The following is a 27,980-nucleotide window of genomic DNA, read 5'->3' as shown; positions in this document are numbered from 1 at the left end:
ACACATACACACACACATGCACATACGCTGGAATGTGAGCCCCGCCCCCCTGCGTGTGATTGGTCAGAGCGCGTGTCTTAAAGCAAACAGGTCCCACCCGGAGGCGCCGTGTGCTGAAGTTTACTGGGAGAGACAAGCATGGGTGAGCTCACTGTTTCTAACTTACAGCAACGAGGTGACCAGAATACTAACTCATGTATTGATGTTGTTGTGCTGAGATCAGCTCGGGGTTTATAGTTTGTATCGACTGCGGTTCAGATTTCTCTCTGAAAGTGACAGAACTGTTAAATTCTGCAGAAAAATGGCCCTGCGCCCTGGATTAACATTACATTTTACAGTTACATTTTGAACGCATTTTGCAAGTCCTTCAAAGCAAGTCTTGTGATGTAACATTTCCTTATTGTTTTGGGGACAGAGGGCTCAAAACTGAGACTGTCCCGGATAAATAGCGACGTCTGGTCATCCTAACTCTGAACTATGCTCTGAGCACGTCTGTCCAGTGCGCGCAGAGGAGGGCGGACGGAGGGTTGTGTAAGCGGGGTTCAACTAAGGTCACTATTTTCACTGAGAGAACATTGCCAGCACAGTGCAGTATCCACTACATTTACTCAAACACGAGCGCTGTTATTTCAATGAAAATATTCCTCAAACAAGAGTAAAAGTATGCTGCTATGAAAGCACTCTGAAAAGTACAATTTCTTTTAAAAGTTAAGTAAGTAATTAAAAGTAACTGAGTAAAAGTAACTGAGTAAATGTAACTGAGTCAATGTAACTGCTTAAATGTAATTTGGACTTTCCATCTGTGATGCTTACTAAGGTGAAATGTTGCAGTGAAGACTGTTTAAAGAGGACCCATTAATACTTTAGGTCATTTTAGATCAGTATTACAGTTTTTAATGAACAAATAAGCATCATTTGTCTTTAAAGAGACAGTGTGGAACTTTCAGTCAGATAAACAGTAGATTACTATGTTTCTATGGAGGCTCTGAACTAACATCACTCAGTCAAAGAGGGGATTTTATTAACTGCTAAGATGTAACATATGTAAATGACCATGTTATCTTTTATTGTTCTGAAAATGCTATATTTGTCCAAAACAAATGCTCTCCACTCTAAGTCACTCCCCATTCAGAGCACTATCACAGCACAATCAGCGTGCCATGGGTGAAGGAGGCTTGTGGGCGGTGGCTTGTACTGCTAACCATAAAGAGGGTTTGAATAGAAGAGGAGAGATTGCTAAAATACTCAAACAGACATGGATGTCATCCAAAACCTGTTCAGGCATGTTTTTGATCAGGGAACAATGACAGTAGAAAGCTCCCCTCTTTAAAGGTTGACTTTAAGTTTGACCAGTGCTGTCCCCTTGTCTCCATGGAGACTCTAATGCTTTGTCTGGAATATACAACAATATGGTATTCAACAGATGTATCTTGCTGACCAAATAACATAAAGAAAAAGTTCACCTGACGAAGGCCTAGTGCCGAAACGTTGCACGGTTTGTCCTTATAAATCTCACAATTTGCAAATAAGACGGTGTGCGGGATGTTTCTCTGTGTTCTTGGGCTGCTCCCTCTCCTCCAACGCACCTGGCTCTAGTAATTAATGTGCGAAGTTCTCATTCTTTTATATTATCTTGCTGACCAACATTTCACCTGGTGTTTTATTGCTTGAACATATCTTTAACAGTGCACTAATACTGAGAGCAGGCAGGCCTCTGCACAGACCTGACCTGTAAATTGGCCTGGCGGTGGATCTATGGAGATAAGTTTAATACCATTTTAAGACAAGGCAAAGCAATACCATCTCTCTGACAAGCTGGCAAACACACCACAAGACTTTAAAGTATGATCTCATTTTCTGTTACTACAAGGGCTGTCAAAAGTATCAAAAATCAGTTACAGTTTCAATACTAAAGCCTGTATTGAAACTTTATAGTCAATTGTGGAGGTATCGGTATTAAAAAAAGTCCCATTTACAGGACAGAAATTAAACTTTCCTGAAAAGCTTTAGAATGATCTTGAGCTGTGTCAGACCAAGTGTAAGAGCATGGTACCGAAGTCTGTATCGAGTATCGAAATTGAGTTTAGTATTGTGACAACACTAGTTACTACAGTGAGATTATGCTGTTAAAAACACAGACTGTTATGATTATGATTTCAGATAAGAGTGTGTCCACCCCAAAAAGCATTGCACACACTAAATAAAACATGCATGTGAATACTGGTTTGTTGGAGCTAGTGACCTGCTTGTCTCAGTTGTTTCATCTCTACATCAGTGAAGAGTCAAACTATATTCAGGCCGAGAGACAGAGGCTCTGATCCTGAGACTGCGCTGACTCCACAAGTGTCAGTACTTTTGAACAACACCTTTTAGAGAAAGATTTGGCACAAGTTTCAGTATCTGGGTGCAGCCCTTCAGTTAACCTACATTACCTCTACATTATCTGTTACACACACAGACACACACACACACACACACACACACACAAAGACACAGAGACACACACACAGAGACACACAAAGACACAGAAACACACACAAAGACACACAAAGACACAGAGACACACACACACAAAGACACACAAAGACACAGAGACACACACACACACACACACAAAGACACAGAGACACACACACAGAGACACACAAAGACACAGAAACACACACAGACACACACACACAAAGACACAGAGACACACACACAAAGACACAGAAACACACACAGACACACACACACACACACACAAAGACACAGAGACACACAAAGACACAGAGACACTCACACACACACACAAAGACACACACACACAAAGACACAGAGACACACACACAGAGACACACAAAGACACACACACAGAGACACACACACACACACAAAGACACAGAGACACACACACAGAGACACACATACACACACAGAGACACAGGAACATAGAAAGTCAGTTAGAGAGAGAGGGAAAGAGAAAGTAAGAAGGAGAGTTTTGGAGAGAAAGAAGGAGGCAGGAGAGAAATGGGGGAGTTCGAGAGATTGCAGATGGAAAAACAAACAGGAATTAGTGGAATTTGGAGAAAAGCATATTTGTAAATGACAAACACAAGTCTTCAGATGGATCACACTGACCAAGACTGAAACCTACCCACAACTACACCTACTACACCCACCCACAACTACACCTACTACACCCACCCACAACTACACCTACTACACCCACCCACAACGTACACCTACTACACCCACCACAACTACAACTACAACTACACCTACTACACCCACCACCACACTACTACACACCACACTACACCTACTACACCCACCCACAACTACACCTACTACACCCACCCACAACTACACCTACTACACCCTACCCACACAACTACACCTACTACACCTACCCACAACTACACCCTACCACAACTACACCTACTACACCTACTACACCTACCCACAACTACACCTACTACACCCACCCACAACTACACCTACTACACCTACCACAACTACACCTACTACACCCACCCACAACTACACCTACTACACCCACCACACAACTACACCTACTACACCTACCCACAACTACACCTACCCACAACTACACCTACCCACAACTACACCTACTACACCTACCCACAACTACACCTACTACACCTACCCACAACCTACTACACCCACCCACAACTACACCTACTACACCTACTACACCTACCCACAACTACACCTACTACACCCACCCACAACTACACCTACTACACCTACCCACAACTACACCTACTACACCTACCCACAACTACACCCACCCACACTACACCTACTACACCTACTACACACCCACAACTACACTACTACACCTACCACACAACTACACTACTACACTACCCACAACTACACCTACTACACCCACCCACAAACTACACCTACTACACCCCCCACAACTACACTACTACACCTACCCACAACTACACCTACTACACTACACCTACACCACAACTACACCTACTACACCTACTACACCTACCCCACAACTACACCTACTACACCCACCCACAACTACACCTACTACACCTACCCACAACTACACCTACTACACCCACCCACAACTACACCTACTACACCTACCCACAACTACACCTACTACACCCACCCACAACTACACCTACCCACAACTACACCTACTACACCTACCCACAACTACACCTACCCACAACTACACCTACTACACCTACCCACAACTACACCTACTACACCTACCCACAACTACACCCACCCACAACTACACCTACCCACAACTACCTCTACTACACCTACCCACAACTATACCTACCCACAACTACACCTACTACACGTACCCACAACTACACGTACCCACAACTATACCTACCCACAACTACACCTACTACACGTACCCACAACTACACCCACCCACAACTATACCTACCCACAACTACACCTACTACACGTACCCACAACTACACCCACCCACAACTACACCTACCCACAACTACACCTACCCACAACTACACCTACTACACCTACCCACAACTACACCTACTACACCCACCCACAACTATACCTACCCACAACTACACCTACTACACGTACCCACAACTACACCTACCCACAACTACACCCACCCACAACTACACCTACTACACCCACCCACAACTATACCTACCCACAACTACACCTACTACACGTACCCACAACTACACCCACCCACAACTATACCTACCCACAACTACACCTACTACACGTACCCACAACTACACCTACCCACAACTACACCTACTACACGTACCCACAACTATACCTACCCACAACTACACCTACTACACGTACCCACAACTACACCCACCCACAACTATACCTACCCACAACTACACCTACTACACCTACCCACAACTACACCTACCCACAACTACACCCACCCACAACTACGCCTACTACACCCACCCACAACTACACCTACCCACAACTACAGCTACCCACAACTACACCTATCTAGACTGTAGAACTATCTAGAACTCCAGATATAAAAGGTGCTCAATGGAACATTTTTCCTACTCAGAAAACACAAGGCAGTCTGTGTGTAGTTTGCATGTTTTCCTTGTATCTGTGTGGAGTTTGCATGTTCTTCCTGTGTCTGTGTGGAGTTTGCATGTTCTTCCTGTGTCTGTGTGGAGTTTGCATGTTCTCCCTGTGTCTGTGTGGAGTTTGCATGTTCTCCCTGTGTCTGTGTGGAGTTTGCATGTTCTCCCTGTGTCTGTGTGGAGTTTGCATGTTCTCCCTGTGTCTGTGTGGAGTTTGCATGTTCTCCCTGTGTCTCTGTGCAGTTTGCAGTACAAATGAGGACAGATTTCCTTACAGGGAAATATAATATACACCAGCCAATCACAGAGGTGAGGAAACATAGATCAGCCAATCTTAATGCAATGGGACAATATACCAACCAATCAAAAAGCATTTGATGCTTATACCAGCCAATCACAGAGCAGAGGAAACTTTTAGCCAATCAGAGGCCTGTTTGTTGTCTCGTTAATCCATGTCTAAATGTGCTCTTGCCTTGTTCTCTCACAGCCAGCTGCTCTGGGTGTGGTCCGGGCTACAGCAGCCCCCTGGAGGCCATGAAGGGTAAGTGCTGCACACGCCAACACAGACACTGGGTGTTTTCCAATTCCCAGGTTCCTCAGCATCTGAGCCATTCACACAGATCCACGTCATCAGAGGGTCCACAAGTGCTGTTCCAAGTCTCCCAAAGTTTGCTCTTGTAGCCACACTGCTGCAGATAACACTATTATCAGATCAAATTAATTCAGATCAGGACAAATCCAGCACACTGAGCAAACTCTTTTTATGAACCGGACTGGGGATCAGATGGTCATCTGAAGACATTTTAGGCTGTGTATTTATTTATTTTATAATCAGCCTGAATAACTCAATAACAGATTGACTCAGCCTTCATTATTCACATGTTTTAATGACTGTGGACACAGTCACTTCTGAACACTTTACATTTGAAGAAGCATTGATGTTTATTAAAACTCTGGGTTTTATGGTGTTTGATCTGGTCACATGACACGGTGCATTTCCTTCCTCCAGAGCTGACAAAGTGGCCTTTGGAGAAAGGATCCTGGGAATTGAGAAACACCCATTTAGTGACATTTAAAGAGCCGCTACCTGATCTGAGTGAAGGCCGTGTTTTAGCCTGTCCACTTAATCCTTTTTAGTCATTGCACCATAACACACACATTCTTTTATTTTATAGTGTCACGGAGTTGGTTTACCGTGATTCTTAGTAACAATGATTGTGATTGGATGAGAACCAGGGGATCCTGTTCTGTATAGGCTCTATTCACACATATGTCACAAACTAGGAAGACATTTGGAAAGATGCGGTTACAACTTCTATCGGTCTCTGTTCTAGGAAGAATGAGAAAATGTTCCAGTTTTCTTCATCTCCGTGTCATTGTAGTGTTCCGTTATGTTTGGCGAACCAACAGTTCCAATCATACCTCAGTTTTCATCATTTCACACACAACTCCGAGTGCACTGGGGACATGTGATTAGAAGAGATGAGGGGCTAAATTCCACATGATTCCAAACAGCACATACACCCGCAGTCTTCATTTTACCACTGATCACATTGGCTTTGATCACAGTTGGTCAGTGAGCCAAGCGTCGAGAACTACACCGGAAGTGTTCCTGGTTTGTGACATAAGTGTGAATAAAGCCTATTAGAACCTGGGATTTTTCCCTCAGAAAACGCATGTAAAATGAGTAGATTGTGTCTACAGTGTTATTTGTTCTTTACGATATACACACATGGACAAAATTGTTGGTACCCCTCTGGCAATGAAAGAAAAATCAACAATAATCACTGAAATAACTTGAAACTGAGAAAAGCAATAGGGCCTGGTCAAGCAGAAGTAAACAGCAAGGCCAAAAATTGAAGTTAATGCATCTGATATAAAAATGGATTCAACAGATACATATGTACTCTAGTTTATGAAACTGTTGACCTTTTTTCTGTACCATTTTTGGTTCTAAAGTTCCATACGTTTTCAACAGACCATGTATGAAACATGGAACAAAAATTATTTCCCAAATTTCAAAGACCTGCAAATCATGTAAATAAATGGATGTATTTCATCATATCTTGTATTATTCCATCTTTGAACTGTTGATGAAGGTACATGATTTTTCAAAAAAAAAATTATTTAAAATGATAAAAATTTGCTTTGAATGACTGACATATTTTATAGAAATAGTTTCCTTTCATTTTGAAGTAATATTAAAGCATTCGAAAGAAAAAAAATGATTATGCAAAATCCTGCACCTTCTACTTGTTTGCACAATTTTCCCTCTGTTACTTTTCCCTCCATTACCATGATCTTTCTTAATAAAAAATCTCATTAGTCAAAAAGTAAGAGGTTTTTCAACCTAATCTTGTACCATATGGTAGAAAACTATATGAAGCAAATATTCAAACCAGTTTGTTAAGGATATGGAAGTGAGAACCAAGAGTTATCACTGTTTGGATTTATTGCCCAAAAAGTGCTGCATATTTCATTCCCTCCGTTACCGACATGAGTTTTTAAATTTTTTGTCAACAACTTGAAAGAATATCACAGGTTTAACTTTACCCTGTTGGAGTGTTAACTCTTTCCTACATTCTGATACTTTACTTATTTCAATAGTCCCTCTAGTTTCTGAATAAGAGCTATTTGAATGTCAAAAATCTGCCCGTTTCCCTCCGTTACCACTTGACCGAACCTATAATAAATAAAAATTTATTGAAAATTGTCCAACAAAAATCAAACATTGTTTTTCACCTGTGGTTCAACAGAATTATTAGAAAAAACTAAATAATGAAACTGGCCTGGACAAAAATGATGTTACCCTTAACATAATATTTTGTTGCAAACCTTTTAAGGCAAACTCTGCAAACAAACGATTTCTGTAACTGTCAGTGAGACTTCTGCTCTGGTCAACAGGTATTTTGACCCATTTCTCATGAGCAAACTAACTGCTCTAGTTGACTCAAGTTTGAAGGATCCTTCTCCAGATGCATGTTTCAGCTCATTTCACAGATGCTCAGTAGAATTGAGATCTGGGCTCACAGAAGAACACTCCAGAACAGTCCAGTGTTCTGTTCTTAGTCATTCTTGTGTGTCTTTATCTGTGTGTTTTGGGTCATTGTCCGGTTGGAAGACTCATGACCTACGACTGAGACCGAGCTTTCTGACACTAGGCAACACATTTTGTTCCAAAATACATTGATAGTTTTGAGATTTCGTTGTACCTTGCACAGATTCAAGACACTCTGTGCCAGATGCAGCAAAACAGCCCCAGAACAAAACCAAGCCTCCTCCATGTTTCACAGTAGGAACAGTGTTCTTTTCTTTTCTTGTTGTGTTTTATTTTTGCATCTGTGAACATAGAGCTGATGTGTCTTGCCAAAGAACTCCAGTTTTGTCTCATCTGTCCAAAGGACATTCTCCCAGAAGCTTTGTGGCTTGTCAATCTGCATTGTGACAAATTCCAGTTTCACTTTTTTATGATTTTCTCTCAGCAGTCGTGTCCTCACATGAACTGCACTTTGGCTCAAACACTGATGGATGGTGTGATCTGACACTGATGTACTTTGCCCTTCGAGTTCACATTTAATTTGTTTAGAGGTTGTTCTGGGCTCTTTGGTTATTCGTATGATCCATGTCTTTGTCATCAATTTTCCTCTTGCGGCCACGTCCAGGGAGGTTGGAGATGGTCTTATTGTCTTTATCTTTAACCTGCTTGTCTCTCATTTTCTTTCTAGTCTCCTGACACAGTTCTCTTCTTCTCTTTCTCTGGTCCATGTTCAGTGTTGTGTCCATCATGACAATTCAAAAACGGTGTCTGATTTTCATTGGTTATTTTTCAGAAAATTTGTATTTATTATTGCTTTTCTCAGTTTCAGGTTATTTCAGTGACCATTGTTGATTTTTCTTTCATTATAAGAGGAAACAACAATTTTGTCTACAACTTTAATACATGACATGAAGAACATGTATCTTAAACAGAATCAGTTAAAGTCAGGTACAGATTGTGGTTCATGGTGAAAGTACATGTATTAGAACATGTCGTGGTATATGGATGTTACGGTTTAGCTCGAGTTTAAACCTGAAGTACCCCTCTTATATAGGCCATTTGGTTTAGATCTGGTGGTACTTGGAAAGTTTTTTTCTTTGGTGGTATTTATTGTGAAAAAGCTACTTTAGCCTTCTCATTCAAATGAGTCCAAAACATGAGGTAGGAGAAACCAATGGAGAGAGCAGAACATTGAGAGACTCATGTTTCCTGCAGGACCTCGGGAGAAGATTGTGTACCTGCCCTGTATCTACAGAAACACAGAGACCCTGAAACCAGACTATCTGAGCACTGTGGACGTGGACCCAGACTCCGACACCTACTGCCAGGTAACACACAACACACAACCACGAAACACACAACACACACAACCAACACAACCACAAAACACACAACAGGTAACACACAACCAACACAACCAGGAAACGTACAACAGGAAACACACAACCAACACAACCAGGAAACACACAACAGGTAACACACAACCAACACAACCAGGAAACATACAACCAACACAACCAGGTAACACACAACAGGTAACACACAACCAACACAACCAGGAAACATACAACCAACACAACCAGGTAACACACAACCAACACAACCAGGAAACATACAACCAACACAACCAGGTAACACACAAGCAACACAACCAGGTAACACACAACAGGAAACACACGACCAGGAAACACACAACCAACACAACCAGGAAACACACAACCAACACAACCAGGAAACACACAACCAACACAACCACGAAACACACAACCAACACAACCACGAAACACACAACAGGTAACACACAACAGGTAACACACGACCAGGAAACACACGAACAGGTAACACACAACAGGTAACACACAACAGGTAACACACGACCAGGAAACACAACCAAAATTTTCCATGTGACTTTGTCTGTGCAGGTTTGTGTTTGTGAGTTTGTACACTGCACACTAGTGTGATGTTTGATGAAGTGAGGCTGGGCTCACATGAGATCACAAACATGTGTTTGTGCTTTAAAGGGCATTTTAGAATTCTATGGAAGAATTTGGCTGTTACAACATGAAGTAACAGCGAAACAGAAATAGATTTATGAAGTAAATGATATCTGAAACAGGAGTGTGCACTAACAGAGATGTTCCAATCATTTAATAAAGTAAGCTCGATTACTCAAGTGGGAGTAAAAGTATGATGTATGTGAAGGGCACACTTGCAGCTATGCTCCATAGACTGTATAAAGAAGTGGACTAAGTGAGTGTGATGTCACCCACAGTGTTCAGCTCCACTCAAATGAACTTGCAATGCTCACAGTTACAAGGGTGAATCTGGAGCCACACTCCATTTTAGGACTAGGATTTTTAAACTGACATAATAGTGAAATAAAAAGAGCAGAATCACGTTGAGCCACAGCCTCCTGCTGTGTTCACCTGTCTCCTCCTGGACACTGCTGCAGGACACAGAGGATCTGCTGAAATACACAGTGGAAATGTTGCAGAAACATCAGCTGCAACATTTTACTGCAGCAGAGGTTTCCCTCAAGAGCAATAAAGTATCTCTCTTTCTCTCTCTCTCTGTCTCTCTCTCTCTCTGTGTCTCTCTCTATCTCTGTCTCTCTCTCTGTCTCGCTCTCTTTCTCTCTGTGTCTCTCTCTCTGTGTCCCTATGTCTCTCTCTCTCTGTCTCTCTGTGTGTCTCTCTCTCTCTCTGTCTCTCTGTGTCTCTATGTCTCTCTCTCTCTCTCTCTCTGTGTCTCTCTCTCTTTCTCTCTTTGTCTCTCTCTCTCAATATAAACATTTTAAGATCAATGTACATGCACATGTACATGCACATGTACATGCACATGTACATGCACATGTACATGCACATGTACATGCACATGTACATGCACATGTACATGCACATGTCACATGTACATGCACATGTACATGCATGTACATGCACATGCACATGTACATGCACATGTACATGCACATGTACATGCACATGTACATGCACATGTACATGCACATGTACATGCACATGTACATGCACATGTACATGCACATGTACATGCACATGTACATGCACATGTACATGCACATGTACATGCACATGTACATGCACATGTACTTGCAGTAAACTGAGCACTCCCCCTGGTGACCATGAGCTTGTGAATGTCTAAGTGTGTAAATGTGATTGTGTGTATGTGATCTGTGATTGTGTGTATGTGATTTTATATACGTCTCTGTGTATATGTATAATGAGTGTGTGCTGAGCAGGTGATCCACCGCCTGCCCATGCCCAATGTGAGGGACGAGCTGCACCACAGCGGCTGGAACACCTGCAGCAGCTGCTTTGGGGATGCCTCCAAAACACGCAACCGCCTCATCCTGCCCTCCCTCATCTCCTCCAGGATCTACGTCATCGACATCAGCCAGCCCCGGGCCCCGCGCATACACAAGGTACACTCCAGAGCCACTAGGTCCTCCCAGCAGTGACCAGGTACTCCCCTAATGGCCATAAGAGCCATTAGGTACTCCTAACAGCGCTGGGAGACAAAATACTCCCTAACAGTGACAAAGTACTCCAACAGCAACAACGTACTTCAGCAGGTGTTCACAAACTGCCCTGTGAGCTTCTAGGTACTCCTTATGTGCTTTGAGACACAACTAGGTACTCTTCATCAGTTTAGTACACACAAGGTACTCCACAACAGCTCTGGGAGCCAACAGCAGGAAGACCCACACATTCACTAGTTACTCCCAACAGCATCTAATAGCCACAAAGTACTCCACCTTTTCTGGGAGACAAAAACCCCCAAAACCACTAGGTACTCATGACAATCCTGAGACTCACTAGATAGAGCACACATACACAAAGTGCTCCTCAACCTTCTGTGAAAAAAGGTTCTCCTCACATCCATGCTGTCCCGGCAGCTGTCCCGGCAGCTGTCCCTGCAGCTGTCCCGGCAGCTGTCCCGGCAGCTGTCCCTGCAGCTGTCCCTGCAGCTGTCCCGGCAGCTGTGCCGGCAGCTATAACTAGTTACTTCACAACAGCCCACTGAGTCAAAGTACTTCTCAAAAGACCACAGAAAACACAAGTTCAGTTGTGATGCAGTTTGGAGCTAGCGCTGATTCAGTCTTGGTTCCACTTTTGGTTTTGGTTCAGTTCTGGATGGTTCAGACGTTGTACTTGTGTATGTTTGTATAATGTATCTTGTGTCCTGCTTTAGTCCTACTTCAGTCTATGTACAGTTCCGGTCTAGGTACACTTTTGAATAAGTCCACCTTGAGTCCAGGTTTTGTCCTTGTTCAGTCCTTGTTTGGTCCTGTGTCACTCTGTTCCCCTGTTGATCTGCAGATGGTGGAGCCGGTGGACCTGTACTATAAGTGTGGCCTGGCCAACCCTCACACGTCCCACTGTTTGGCCAGTGGTCAGATCATGATCAGCTGCATGGGAGACCCCTCCGGGTCCGGCAAAGGTCAGTGTGCAGACCTGCTCTGAGCACAGGAGACACTGTCAGCTGTCTCACATTGAGAAGATATGTTTGTGGGGATATTATTTGTAGCTCCAAAAATCCTGGTCATACGTCTTACAGTGGGACAGCACCTCAGCTGGGAGAGAAGGTAGCACATTGTTGTGAGTCACACTTCACTCACCTGGCCAGAATAAGTGATTGTTTGTGTTGTAAAATTCTATATTAAGTATTTTTATAACTGTCATTATTACAGAGACAAAGGTATAAAATATCCCTATCACTTTCCTATCACGGTCAGTATTACAGACACAGGGACAAAGGTGAAAGAGCAGCATCTCAGTGCCAATGTATCTGGCTCAAACTCAACAATGTGTGTGTTTCACAAACACCAGCAGTCTGGGTTGCTGCAGTCTGGACTGGTTTGTTGTAGTCTTGCCTGGTTTGTTGCAGTCTGGACTGGTTTGTTGTAGTCTTGCCTGACTGTTAGTCTGGTTGTTTAGAGAATCATTTATTCTGTGTCTGTGCTGCTTTCAGGGGGCTTTGTGCTGCTGGATGGTGAGACGTTCGAGGTGACTGGGAACTGGGAGCACCCAGGTGAAGAAGCTCCATTCGGGTATGACTTCTGGTACCAGCCCCGGCACAATGTGATGATGAGCACTGAGTGGGGGACGCCTCGGGCCCTTATCAACGGCTTTGACCCCAAACACGTCCAGCAAGGTACGGCCCCAGACCATCTCAGCTTTTGATACAGCTGCTACACTCAAGGGTAAAGGTACTGAAAAAAGGAGAAATATCATTCTAATTTCAATAAAAGCATGGATCCAGATTTGGAACAGTCAGAGCAGAAGGAGTTTGAAGGGCTTGGTCCATAGGCTCTGAGCCTGTTCATTGGGCGAAGTAGAATGATCAGGTGAAGATGTTTTTATCCTGAATGAGACACTGGACTGTCTCTTATCTGAAAAACTGCACACAAGTGGCTGCATGTGTAATGGTGCCTGTGGCTCCTGTAGGGGGTGCCCTTACAGCATGTATCTTGAGTGATTCTTATCATTATTCTTATCATTATTCTAACAACAATAATGGCAATAATAATAATTCTTATCATTATTCTGACCTTAAACAACAGTGTGGTGTCTCATTCAAAGCCCCAAGGGATGTCAATTGTTGTGAGGGGAGAGACCTCTTTGCTGTGAATGAACAGTGTAAAGTTTTTAAAATATGTGTCACGAGGGTTACAAGAAGGTCAAAGTCAGAAAAAAGATAGTGGTTTGTGGTGATGAGTTTGTATTGATGGTTTGTGATGATGGTTTGTGGTGATTAGTTGGTGGTGATGGTTTGTGATGATGGTTTGTGGTGATTAGTTGGTGGTGATGGTTTGTGGTGATTAGTTGGTGGTGATGGTTTGTGATGACTAGTTTGTACGGGTTTGTAGGTCTGGTGAAAGTGCAGGATTGTAACAGTGTAGTAGGAGAAGAAGACACAGGTTCACATGTTGTTGTAACTGCTGTGCAGACTTTGCCTTGCACAGGTGAGTGTGGCTAATCATTACTCAAGGTCAGGAGCAGATCTGCCTCAGACCGGGCCAGACAGGACACAGTCTTCAGAGTCTTCAGTGCTACTGTGGCTCAAGTGTCTGTACTGTAGTACTGCATTGTCATACTGTACTGTGCTGCGCTGCACTGTGCTGCATTGTGCTGCACTGTGCTGTTGTACTGTTCTGTAGTACTGTGCTGTGTTGTAGTATTTGGACTGTGTTCAAACAGAATCTCAGCGCAGCACAGCACAGTACTACAGTACTACAGTACAGCTCTACAGTACAGTATAGCACAGCACAGCACAACTGCTGTACTGTACTACTGTACTACTATTCTTCTGTACCACTATACCACTGTGCTGTACTGTGCTGTAGTACTGTGCTGTAGTACTGTGCTGTAGTACTGTGCTGTAGTACTGTGCTGTAGTACTGTACTGTAGTACTGTGCGGTGCTGTGCTGTGCTGTATTGGATTGTAGGGCTGTAGTGTACTGTACTGTACTGTACTGTGCTACTGTCCTGTACTGTGGTGCTGTACTGCACTGTACTTTAGTACTGTACTGTATTGTAGTGTGATGTTCTGTGGTGTACTGTAGTACTGTACTATGATGTGCTGTAGGACATTATGGCCAGAGGATCCATGTGTGGGATTGGACCACACATCGGAAGCTGCAGACCCTGGACTTGGGTGAAGATGGCGCTATTCCCCTGGAGATCCGATTCCTGCACAACCCGGACGAGCGTCAGGGCTTTGTGGGCTGTGCGCTCCGCTCCAACGTGTTCCGCTTCTACAGAACTGAGGTGTGTGTGTGTGTGTAAACTCCTTCATATTTTCTCAGATAGATATGGCATCCTCCAAAATCTCTCCCAGGGACCAATTATGCAATTATGCTTATAGCACTTTCTGACCATGGAGACAGTGTAAACAGAGCAGATATAAAACACTGTATAAAGTTTAAAGTAAACCAAAAAGTAAAATTATAAACTGTTTTTGTGAAATGACATTGAGCCTGTGTTGCATAAACATTTAGGTTAGGCTTATGATAAGGCTGCATAAAATCATATATTTGTAATTAACCCCGTGTGTGTGATTGTGCAGGAAGGCCAATGGGAAGCAGAGAAAGTCATCAATGTTCCCAGTAAGAAGGTGGAAGGCTGGATGCTGCCGGAGATGCCAGGTGGGATCAGCATACCTTCTGTGTGAATGTGTGCCTGTGTGTGTGTGTATTACCAGGCTACATATGCATTTGTGTCATTGTCACGCTGATTTTTGCTCAGATGTGAAGCTGCATGAATCAGATTTTTTCATGGCAGTGTGAACAGGTGCTCACTTTGTTCCTTTTCTCACACGGTTACAGTACAGGTTACAGTTTTTCACTGGAAAAGGAACAAAACACACACTAAAGAACCATATTGAAGCTAGAAATGTTTTAAAAGCTACAATCTGTAACTTTATTTGATATTTTTGTAGTGTTGTTCAACGATTTAAAAAATTTATCAGTTTAATCACCTTTGAAATATGATAAATTCATGTAACAGTTTCTAATTTGATGCATTTTTAAACATATGTAATTATTTCACAAATCCAAAATAAATATACGTCTAGAAGTTGCATTTAATGGGTCAAACAGCCACAGACCGATCTGTGCTGGTGCACATGAGGATGGATGGACTTTATGTGTAAATGTGCTCGTGTGCATCAGCACAGCTCCTGAGCACAGTGTTTCTTGTGTCAGGTTAACCTCCAACCAAACTTAGGTCGGCGATTGGTCACAACAGATCATGTGATTAATCTGCATGCTTTTGTGGATGATGCATTAATTTGTTTTGATTGGTCAAATACTTTAGCCATTTTTACCAAAATGACTATGCGATGCTGCCGAAGCCTATGTGTATCACTGATTAAGAAAATAAAACTGAAGAAAGAAGTGCGTATGTCACAGTGGGCATGTACTGGTGGAGGTGAAACGGGAGTAGATCGGCAAAATGCCCTCTTAAACGTGAGTGATTAATGATCCACAAACATGCACAAATCACTCCAAATACAACTTCAGAGGAAACTGCTAACATGAAAAGTTGATTTTGCATAATAGATCTGCTTTAAAGTTAGTTGAAATTTTGTAAAAGAAAATGTGTCAACTTAAAATTTCATTTATAATACCAGTTTTAGGTAATCATATACTGGCAGACTGTTCTCACTGATATATATTGAACCGGTCCTTTAAAATATGCTCTTCTGCACATCAGGACACTCCAGGGCTGTGTACATGCAGAAACTGATTTGTGTCACATTTTAATTTGCAATGAGAATACTCCAAGAACATCCTGTGACCTGCAGTGTGACCCTTGGCTTTTGTTTCATACCAGGCTTGATCACAGACATCCTCATCTCCTTGGACGACCGATTCCTCTATTTCAGCAACTGGCTCCACGGAGATGTCCGGCAGTATGACATCACTGACCGCCGGAAGCCACGATTGGTTGGACAGGTATGGCATGACCAATCAAAGGTCATTCAGACACACCTATCGGGAGACTGTCCATGCTGTGCTCAGTGTGGTATTAATTAAAGCTAGAGATGTCTGTTCTGTTGCTGTGGTGATTGCAGCAGCCATCTTGTGAGTGGAGGAATCTGCAAAACTGTAATTGACAGGCATTAGATAAAGAAATACAAATGACGCCCATTTAAGTAAGGTAAAGGTACACTTTATTCCCCCAATGGACACATGGAGAACATGCAGCCTCCACACAGACACAAGGAAGAATAGAAAGGCCTGTCTGCTGGAACTGCATGTTGGTTACTGTAGCGACTATCCACAGTCTATTTAATTCAGGCGATATGCTCAATAATTATTATTTTTTGCCTTATTTTTGTCCTGCAGAATGCCAAACTGCGCTTTCTGACTCATTTAAGGCCCTGTATTAAATATCTAATATATCTAGGCCTATAGCCTAGCTATGGCAAATATATATAGGCTGTATGAATGGACACAGCTAATGTGCGAGCTGTCACTTTCCAAAGAGGAAGTGTTCGTGGAGGTCCTTCCTGCTCCAACGATTCTCTTTCCAGTTCACTTTATAACTGGAATATTGTCCCCTTCTTTATGTAACTGCTGCTGTGTGAGCATTGTCATTTTGGGCTTAAAGCATTCATATTAACCTGCCCTACATGATCCTGGGGTTTTTATTTTTCTATTTTGTGCATAAATAAATTCCTATTCCTAATATGGAGCTGGGCTTCAGATTCGCCCCTATAACTGCTAGCCTCGTTAGCTTCATTTGACTGGAGCCGAACATTATGGGTGATGTCACACTCACTCAGTTCACTTCTTTATACATTTTGTGCCGGTCTTAGATTTTCCGCCTGTGCCTGTGCTCTGTTCTTCTAGGTGTTTCTTGGGGGCAGTCTGGTGAACGATGGTCCAGTCAAAGTGCTCCATGATCCGGAGAACCGCGGCCAGCCGGACCCTCGCATCATTAAAGTATGTGGTGTACAGGACAGGAAGGGCATTGTGCCTCTGTTCTGTTGTAAACAGATACTGATACTCACAAACACTTCAATTATCAACATAAAAGACTTAAAGTGCATGAAACAAGTTTGACAAAAACCTGTCCCATTGACAAAGTGAACACTTTCATGTAATGCATGTGGCATGTTCACTGTTTTCATAATTGTTGAAGTGGAGGTGGTAGGTTTTCATTCACTCACACTCAGTTTGTGAAGAAAAATGAAAAGTAAAATACATCACTTCTACTCCTACTACTGCCATATCAGTACACAACACTCTAGCCAGAATGCAGGGACAGGTTATTCTGAAGGAACGCAAATTTGTGGCAGTTTAAATATTCATTTATCAAATAAAGGTTGTCGTCACATAGGAGGGGCAGGGTCTGGGGTATAAGCAGCAGTGTGATTGGTCTAACACTAAAACTGTGCAGTCATGTGTGATGTCACCAACTATTTGAAAGAGCAGAGACCGCTGAAGGCACCACACACTTAGATACAGGTGTTTTTGACCAGAAAGATGGAAATGTACATAGTTTGCTCTAAAGATGCCATAAATAAATAAACACTAGGAAGAGCAGATATGCTCTTAAAATACCATATAGGTTTAGTAAAAAAATAGTGGATTTATTGTTTAATGAATAATGTAGTTATATATACATTGCATAAACAGAATATACATTCTGTGGTTTAATAGAAATACAGTTGTGGATATATATTTCTTGTGTGTTGTGTATTATATGGAAATGGGAGCACTTGTCCGTGGGTGTAAGCAGCTGTCTCTCTCTGGTCCAGGGGAAGCGTATACCTGGAGCTCCACAGATGCTGCAGCTGAGTCTGGACGGGAAGAGGCTGTACGTGACCACGTCTCTGTACAGCGGCTGGGACAAACAGTTCTACCCCGACATGCTGCGGTAAGACTAGGCCACAATTACAAAGTCCTCTTATCATTTAAAGGGCCTATATTAAACAAAACTGACTCTTGTGAGCTTTAAACCATGTTAGAATACTGTTACCTCCTCAAAAACAGACCATGTTTACGTAACCCTTTATTATCACTCTGTCTACATCTCCAAAGCTCAAATTGTTCTGTCCCACCTTGTGATGTTATGAAATGGTAGTTTTAAACAGTTATCTTTTACCTTTTGGTAGAGATTGGTAATTCCAGGGCTGAAATGATCTAAATGATTCTAGTGAAGGTGAGTGAAGTTTTAAAACACAGTGGCGCACTAAGTGTATTACCGCATGACATCACAAGGTGGAACGGAGTGTTTTCTGTTTGAGAGAGGAATATAGCCTAAATGTGCAGGGTTTGTATGCTAAACGTGTGTGAATGAAAAAAAAAACACAACTCCAGGTGTGTTTGTGATGAGGAAACTACATAGATAATACTTTATAACATAGATCAGAATATAGAGTAATACAGGCACTTTAATGTATATATGACAGAACGATACTTTTGGGGATTAGTACTTCTTCTTTGTACTAGTGTGAAACTTTTTTGTTATTTTTCTGTACTCTGAAAAGATTTGAGCTGTAGATGCTGTAGAAGTACATGACTCATTAGATATAAACTAAGTACTAAAGTGCTTTATTGTGCAGTTTATTTATTGCAGTTTGTGCAGTTTAACTATATTATGCATTTGGAATAGTTTTGAGGGATAAATCTGCTTTACAGTTAATGTGCCAGTGGCAAAACTAGTTTCTTTATTATTGTTTAGTAAGACTCTACCTACTGCTCACTCCCACTGCACAGTACAGGGCTTTAGACATGATTTCACATACTTACAGAATTAGTTTCATTTACTTGCGTAACTTTTTAGCAATATACTTTTATTGAGGTAGCAGCACCCTTACTTGTTGTGTTTGCTATTCCCACTGTGAATATATCTACAAGTGACAAAAGCTTTAACAGTATGAAGTGATTTGATAATAATTTCTTGTATTAATAGGAAACAGTGATAATACAGTCCTAGTCTTATCACTATATCCATTTTTCCTTCAATGCTGGAACAATATATTTTGGGGCTGAGTGTGTGCGTGTGCGTGCATGTGTATGTGTGTGTGTGTGCAGGGAGGGCTTGGTGATGATGCTGTGTGTGTGCGTGTGTGTGTGCGCATGCGTGTGCGTGTGGGGGGGTGGATGTGGTGGTGTGTGTGTGTGTGCAGAGAGGGCTCGGTGATGATGCTGTGTGTGTGTGTGTGCGTGTGTGTGTGGTGCCTGTGCGTGTGTGTGTGGGGGTGTGGGTGTGTGTGTGTGTGTGTGTGCAGAGAGGGCTCGGTGATGATGCTGTGTGTGTGTGTGTGTGCAGAGAGGGCTCAGTGATGATGCTGTGTGTGTGTGTGTGTGTGTGTGTGTGTGCAGAGAGGGCTCGGTGATGATGCTGTGTGTGTGTGTGTGTGCAGAGAGGGCTCAGTGATGATGCTGTGTGTGTGTGTGTGTGTGTGTGTGTGTGTGCAGAGAGGGCTCGGTGATGATGCTGTGTGTGTGTGTGTGTGTGCGCAGGGAGGGCTCAGTGATGATGCTGTGTGTGTGTGTGTGTGTGTGTGTGTGTGTGTGTGTGTGTGTGTGTGTGTGTGTGTGTGTGTGTGTGTGTGTGTGTGTGTGTGTGTGTGTGTGTGTGTGTGTGTGTGTGTGTGTGTGTGTGTGTGTGTGTGTGTGTGTGTGTGTGTGTGTGTGTGTGTGTGTGCAGAGAGGGCTCGGTGATGATGCTGTGTGTGTGTGTGTGTGTGTGCAGGGAGGGCTCAGTGATGATGCTGTGTGTGTGTGTGTGTGTGTGCAGGGAGGGCTCAGTGATGATGCTGTGTGTGTGTGTGTGTGTGTGTGTGTGTGCAGGGAGGGCTCAGTGATGATGCTGTGTGTGTGTGTGTGTGTGTGTGTGTGCAGGGAGGGCTCAGTGATGATGCTGTGTGTGTGTGTGTGTGTGTGTGCAGGGAGGGCTCAGTGATGATGCTGTGTGTGTGTGTGTGTGTGTGTGTGTGTGCAGGGAGGGCTCAGTGATGATGCTGTGTGTGTGTGTGTGTGTGTGTGCAGGGAGGGCTCAGTGATGATGCTGTGTGTGTGTGTGTGTGTGTGCAGGGAGGGCTCAGTGATGATGCTGTGTGTGTGTGTGTGTGTGTGTGTGCAGGGAGGGCTCAGTGATGATGCTGTGTGTGTGTGTGTGTGTGTGCAGGGAGGGCTCAGTGATGATGCTGTGTGTGTGTGTGTGTGTGTGTGCAGGGAGGGCTCAGTGTGATGATGTGTGTGTGTGTGTGTGTGCAGGGAGGGCTCAGTGATGATGCTGTGTGTGTGTGTGTGTGTGTGTGCAGGGAGGGCTCAGTGATGATGCTGTGTGTGTGTGTGTGTGTGTGTGCAGGAGGGCTCAGTGATGATGTGTGTGTGTGTGTGTGTGTGTGTGCAAGGAGGGCTCAGTGATGATGCTGTGTGTGTGTGTGTGTGTGTGCAGGGAGGGCTCAGTGATGATGCTTGTGTGTGTGTGTGTGTGTGTGTGTGTGTGCAGGGAGGGCTCAGTGATGATGCTGTGTGTGTGTGTGTGTGTGTGTGTGCAGGGAGGGCTCAGTGATGATGCTGTGTGTGTGTGTGTGTGTGTGTGCAGGGAGGGCTCGGTGATGATGCAGATTGACGTGAACACAGAGAAGGGAGGTCTGACTCTGAACGAGGACTTCCTGGTGGACTTTGGGAAAGAGCCGGACGGTCCGTCTCTGGCTCACGAGCTGCGCTACCCCGGAGGAGACTGCACCTCTGACATCTGGATCTGATCTCCTCAAAGCACACTTATGCAACGCAACGCACGCTCACAGCGCTCCACATGCACACTGTATTGATACTTTGCGCTGACTTCAAGCTGGGAGGGTTCTGCATGTATGTCTATGGTGGCATGTTCAGCAGTTACCACTGACTGAAAACTACATATGTTTGGATTTAAACAACAAATGTTCATCAATATGAGCATTCAGGTTCCTGTTTTAGGTGATTATCAACAAAAACAGTGACTGACAGTGACTCACCTGTTGTAGTTCGAGCTAAGTCAGTTCTTTATGGTCAAACTGTGCTAAATCGTCATTTATCCTCCACGTACATCTCTCAGTTTAACACTGACTCACAAAAGGTATATTTACACCATGATCTTCTCTTGGCATACCATTGTCTAAACTGTGGCTGGCCTCATAGTCTCACCACACTTTCTTTATAAACCTCGTCCTTTAGAAGCTTAGGAAAGGGGCTTGAAAATTCAGAGATGTTCACTTTTGAAATCATACTATGTTGACTTTTCAAGTCCCCCAGGCCTGTATTATTGATGGTAAATAAACTTCTCCTGCTTAAGACGTCCAGTTGGTCTCCAGCCTTTTACTTCCACCCTTTGGACAAGCTGAAAACTTCTACAACAGCTTCACCCCCCAGGGAATGTTGAATGACATCAGGAGCAAAGTATCAATACAAATGCCGCTTTATCAAATGAAACTCTAATGTATCTCCACTGCACCTGTCACAGCAGGTGGCAGGTGCGTGCATAGATCTAACACAGTCTTATGAGGTGATCATTTGCTTTGCTTTGCACTTTTGCCTTGTTTTCTTTGTAATGACCAAATCACAGAGACCACAGTGTTATTGTGTCAGGAGCACGGACAAGATGATTCATTGTCAAATAAAACAGAAGTCTGAGACCACGGTGTTTGTGAGTCATGTTCAAACTATGGGACTTCACAGGTTAAAGCCATAGTGTGTAACTTTTTTGTTGTCACCAAAAATACACTAATGTTTATGGATGTGTAGGTTGCTCTGAAAAACAGGAAAACATGCGTCCTTACTGTGAGCGGGCTTGCATCTCCACAAACCTGACTTCTGGCCTGAAAGAGGATCTCCTCCTGCCTGTTTTTAAGGGAATGTTGTTTTTTTGGCTATATTCCACAGTATGGCATAAAATGTATCTGTCTCCTTAAGAAATATTATGGTTTTGATTTTTTATTTCTGTGGAATCATGCGGGTGACTTTCCACCATAAAAAAAGTTACATACTATTACTTTAAAGACACAGCTTTTACAAAAGAATATTAAAACGTATGTTTTACAGTTAAACATATATGTAAAGAGGCATATGACAATTCTATGGGGTATTAACCAGTAATACATAACATATTTAGATCACCATATTACTTTTTAGTGTTTTGAAAATGCTATATTTGCCGAACAGTCTTCCCTGCCTCTGCTCTCCACACTAAGTCACTTCCCCTTCAGAGCTGCCTGAGTAGCCAGTCCCTTCTACATTCTGTTCAAATCCAGAAGGGTCTGGAACTGGACCACAGAGTGTGAAAAACCTCCACAACCACCAACCACCAACCACAGCTACTCATTCATAATCATACCATCTGAAATCAGGAAGACAGGATATGGCTTTTTTTTTATTTTTAATTTTTTTACAAAGTTTCTGGGTGCACAGGTAACCTTCAGAGCACTATCACAACACCGTCAGTGTGCGCCCCATGGTTTTATATCATGTTGTTGGATATTTAAGGAGAATTGTCTTGTGGGAGCATGGGTGACGTAAGCTTGTGGGTGGAGCCTTGCACAGAATGTCATAGTTAACCGTAAGGTGTGATGACATCTGAAACCTCTAGGTATGTTTTTGATGAACATTATAAACATGGTAGAAAGCTCCAAAAACGCCCCTCTTCAAAAAATATGTGAGCACCGCCTCACATAAGCGAGCAGAATCTGGAACGCAGCCTCTCTAAAAGAGGAGGCATCTGCCCACTATCAGGACTCTCAGGGGGCAGAGCTTCTGTCTTCTGGACCAATGACACTTCACTGTGGAGAGAGGACAGGCAGAGGATGAGAGATGCACCGGCCCCAGCAGCAGATCACCAGCGCAAATATTACAGATACCTTTATATGTACAGACTTGGACACTTAGACAAACTTTATTGATCCACAATGGAAATTATTTGGATAGCATCACAATTTTATACAAAGGTCCTATATTACTTAAACTTGCCTCTTGTGAGCTTTAAGCAATGTTATGCTTTTACCTCAAAATCATACCTGGAGTTGCGCATTGTTTCATTCACACAAGTTTCAGTAATCCTGTATTTTGATTCTGTCTACGTCTCTAAAGCTCAAAACCTCCACCTTGCGATATATGAAGTGGAAGTTTTCAAGTTAACAGCTCCTTTTTACCTTTTGTTTAGTCTCTAGTAGAAATTGTAAACTGCAGACCTGAAATAATCTAAATGAGTGTAGTGAAGGTGTATGGAGTTTAAAAACACAGTGGAGCACCTCCTGTATTACCACATGACATCACAAGGTGGAAAGAGTATTTTCTGTTTGTGGGAATGAATAAATATACTGGATTTGTATTTTTATTCACATGTGTGAATGAAACGAAGCACAAGTACAGACCTGTTGGTGACGTGGAAACTACATTATAACATAGATCAGAAAATTTAGTAATAGAGCTCCTGCAGTTGTCGTCACGCAATCCCAGCATGCACCTCCAGACCCCACACTGGAACCAAGAGACCCCACACTCCCACAAGAGACACCTCCAGACCTCGCACTGACACCTCCAGACCTCACACTGACACCTCCAGACCTCACACTGACCTCACCTAACACCAGACCCCACACTGGCAGTAGAACAGTGGAGAATTCCCATAGAAACTAATGGCGTAGACTATACCTGGCCCGGAATAAACTAAGTGGAGGTTCAGAGATTGTGAATTACTGTTGCTCCAGGATGTAACAAGACAGAAGAAAGCCTGAGTCTTTTACCGGATTTACAAAGCTCCAGACTGATGCACATTCTGCAGCTAATCAAGCCAGACATGGATTAATCTATGAATGTATTTTTATATCACTATTCTTTTTTTAAATTTGGTTTTATGTAAATGGTTAAAGCATGGTCTCATAACCATTCAAGAGCTGTACATTTGTGTATGGTTGATTAGGATGAAATAGTCTATTAATGAGACAGAGAGAGTAGACTGAAGAGAAATGATCCCAAAAGCTTTTTGCTAAACACAGTTCATATGTTTAACATTAATGATGCTTAGAAATGTGGATTGTAGAAAATAAAATCACAACCTCAACTGTGTTTATAACATTGACATAATCCACCAACTTGCCATCCCTGTCAGGTGAGTCACATGAGTCCAGGACCCTTTAAGTGGCAATTTGCTGAAAAAGTTAATTATATAGGAAATAGAGATGAAAAACAGAATCCCTCTGCCTATGTCCTCATCATGGAAAACTCCATAAAGATGCAAAAGCATGATACAATACTCTACACAATGACAACAGCAACAACTTGACAAACCTGATGTGACAGGCAGAATCTAGTTTAGTGGGATGCACACTGACTGTGTTGCGAAAGTGTCTGAAGGGGAAGTAACTCAGAGCATCAAAAATGAGTAATACTTATAAACTTGTTAACATGGTATTTTGGCAAAATATAGCATTTAAAAAAAAGGAACAGTAAGAATATTGTTACTCTATATGTAGGAGTAAAAGTATGTTGCTATAAAAGTACTCTCAGTATTTTTTTTCTTAAGTAAATACAACTAAGCAATTAAAACAGAGTACTAGCCACCTCTGAGTGCTTTTTGGAGACAATGTATGGGTGTGACCAGTGGACTTGTACAGTTTATGTATGGTCAGAGAGAAAGACGTACCTGTCAGTGTGCAGCTCCCTGTCAGACCACGGCTCACCTGGAACACAAACACCAAATCATTTCTCTCCACATGTTTAAGAAAAAAAATCTTGCCCCAGTACAGGCAGATTCTATAAGCAGATCTTGAGGTCAAATGCTGCTATGTACTGTCTGCATCTAATTATAAACCATGTTCTTGTCCGAGAATCAGGAAGTGCTCGGTTATTGTTGGCTTTACTGTTGATTTCACCTATTCAATATCTCTGCCTACAGTGACGAGACAAGGCCATAGCTCTGCAGTGCATTCACACACAAAAAATAACTCAACCTGGGTAAATGAATAACCCAGCACTGGGTCACTATTGGACCAACACAACGCAGGGTTATTTTGATCCAGCAGTTTGGGTTTTTATTTTAACCTGCCTTCAGTGAAAGGCAAAACAATGTCTATTATTATGTTCCATTTGAAATGATCCAATTTTGACTCAACCTGTTGATCCATCCTTGGGTTACACAAAACTGTCCAATTCTGTGAAAATAACCCACAAAAATAACCCAAATATCCTAACCCAGCTGCTGGGAAGAAAATTATCACAGCATTTTAGGATGTGAGCGAGACGATAAATTATGAACTGTGTTTGTGCTACATTAGTGCCCAAAGGCCAAAGCTCAGGGCCCAGTGCCCAAGGCCCAGAGCTCAGTACCCATCCTGGGTCAGAGGCAGGTCAAGGCCATAGCACTTCTGCTCTGCACACTTTCATTACCCAGGCGCCACCTAGTGGTTATGAGCTGAGACACCAGCAACCAACAGAGAACAAGACCAGAAAACATGATCTGTTTTTAACACCTTAAGGTCTTTCACTGTTTTTTTGTATTCTGTTCTGTCATATTTGTCATTTTGTACATGCTTTGTACACGTTCTGTAAGCCTAGCATTGATATTTCTGATGTTCTTACATAACAGACCCTATGTCCTGTCAATCATCTTTGCACTGTTTTCCTTACAACCTCTTGTATATAGCTAAGGTATATTTGTATTATTTCTTTTGACTTATAATAAGACATAATTATATATATTTATATAATTATGTCTTATTTGACACCTATCGTTTTTGCTAAATTCCTACTTATTTAGAATTCATTACCATTTATCCATTTATATTTTTTCTATATATATTGTGATGTGTGAACTACTGTGTCCAAGTAATTTTCCTTGTGGATCAATAAAGTTTGTCTAAATCTAAATTCTGAGTGATGCAAGTCAGGATTAGCATTTAATGTCAATCTGCCAAGATGCCAATTCAATCTAGAATAAATCTAATCTAAATACCTGAAGAAGCATAATGTTTGAAATTATATGATATAGAGCACAGGTGTCAAACATGCGGCCCAGGGGCCAGATCCGGCCCTCCAAGACCTTTAATCTGGCCCTCTGCTGATTTTCTACTAAAATATTTTAATTCTATTTTTTATTAAAATATTAATTTTCTGTGGTGTTTATCACAGCAGCGTCTCTAGCGTCTCTGTACGTGGCCCCTCCCACCAGAGCAGCACAAATGAAGACTTGTCTCTTTCCAAACGCTCTTAAAGGACGATCATTTTGACTGTTGACCGTGACACCCTCATCAGAAAAATGTCCAACATGAGAAAAGTGGAGCCGACTGCAGGATTTTCCAAGAAAAATTTACTTATTCCTATTTATACAAGTATGTCATTGACTTGAGTATCGGAGAAATATGGGCAGGTTTTGTTGTGTATTTGGTTGTTCTAGATGCTCTGAACGGGATAAAACGATTCGTTTCTTCAATGTTCCTCTGGAAATGACTCATCAGGATCAAACAAGGGAATTATAGAAAAAAAAAGACGGGAATTATGGCTAGAGAACATAAACCACGAAGAGATTTCCAATGGTCCCATTAAGACACACTCACGTCACTTTCATCAAGGTATTTGCTATTTAAATTGTTTCATAGCTTATTTAAGGAGAGAAACACATTTACTGAACTAAAATGTAAAAAGAAAACATTTGCAGTGTGAGTGTCAGTAGAAACTGTATCTTCCAACGCACATATAAACATGTCACTCGTCGTAGGACCCATGTTTTCTTTATTGTCTTGTTTATCCACAACTATGTCTTCTAGAATGAATCACTTTTTGCGAGTGGATCTTTCTAATGTTCGCGAGGATCTTTTAATGGTCGATTCTTTCGAGGTTCGGCTCACAGACTCTTCGACTCGTGCGCCATGTTGATCACAGGAGCCCAGTGTGGGTTCGTTGAATATAAACTAGTGCAGGTTTTCCTGGATAAATTAATGAAATTTTAGTTCAGTAAATGTGCTTCTTTCATTAAACAAGCTATGAAACTATTTAAATAGCAAATACCTTGATGAAACTTTGGGTGTCTTGATGGTACCATAGGAAATCTCTTTGCGGTTTATTTTTGCTAGCCATAATCCGCGTCTTTTTTTTGATAATTCCCTTGTTTGAGCTCCCTGATGAGTAATTTCCAGAGGAATAGTGAAGAAACGAATCGTTTTATCCCTTTCAGAGCGTCTAGAACAACCAAATACACAACAAAACCTGCCCATGTTTCTCCGATTGCTACTGAAGTCAATGACATAGTGTGCCTGGTGTCATGGCGGCGTAGGTACTGTTGCTATAGGGGTCACGTGACGGTGCAAAGCCTCTATAAACCAAGCAGCAGGAGGATGATCATGTTCA

The 27,980-nt window shown here is 42.4% G+C and overlaps 2 protein-coding genes across 2 annotated transcripts in view; one reads left to right on the top strand and one right to left on the bottom strand.

Moving 5' to 3' along the window:
* The first annotated feature begins 94 nt into the window (after positions 1–94).
* selenbp1 (selenium binding protein 1) lies at positions 95–22,279 on the top strand. The gene is made up of 12 exons (XM_020922268.2): positions 95–142; positions 5,572–5,625; positions 9,337–9,449; positions 11,378–11,560; positions 12,459–12,579; positions 13,111–13,293; positions 14,729–14,910; positions 15,209–15,287; positions 16,477–16,598; positions 17,499–17,591; positions 18,410–18,528; positions 21,211–22,279. Exons 1-12 carry the CDS (start codon positions 139–141, stop codon positions 21,371–21,373), a joined length of 1,416 nt encoding a protein of 471 aa, XP_020777927.1. The 5' UTR covers positions 95–138; the 3' UTR covers positions 21,374–22,279.
* An 820-nt stretch (positions 22,280–23,099) lies between these two features.
* LOC129411866 (tetratricopeptide repeat protein 24) overlaps positions 23,100–27,980 on the bottom strand; it is a 15,481-nt gene continuing 10,600 nt past the window's right edge. The window contains exons 12-13 of the mRNA XM_055164090.1: positions 25,282–25,318; positions 23,100–23,419 (exon numbers count right to left, since the gene is read on the bottom strand). Of these exons, the coding sequence (XP_055020065.1) occupies positions 23,308–23,419; positions 25,282–25,318 (149 nt within the window). The 3' untranslated portion in view covers positions 23,100–23,307. The remainder of the gene's footprint in view (positions 23,420–25,281; positions 25,319–27,980) is intronic.

Source organism: Boleophthalmus pectinirostris, unplaced genomic scaffold (assembly GCF_026225935.1).
Source record: "Boleophthalmus pectinirostris isolate CB_2022bp ecotype Guang Dong unplaced genomic scaffold, ASM2622593v1 HiC_scaffold_6, whole genome shotgun sequence".
NCBI classification, from domain to species: Eukaryota; Metazoa; Chordata; class Actinopteri; order Gobiiformes; family Gobiidae; genus Boleophthalmus; species Boleophthalmus pectinirostris.
This window is presented reverse-complemented; position numbering and strand designations above follow the sequence as displayed.

Excerpts from the sequence above, each read along its gene's own strand:
- selenbp1 (XM_020922268.2), top strand. Across the intron at positions 12,580-13,110 it reads CCCCTCCGGGTCCGGCAAAG|GGGGCTTTGTGCTGCTGGAT; the intron begins GTCAGTGTGCAG and ends TGCTGCTTTCAG. Across the intron at positions 15,288-16,476 it reads GATGCTGCCGGAGATGCCAG|GCTTGATCACAGACATCCTC; the intron begins GTGGGATCAGCA and ends GTTTCATACCAG.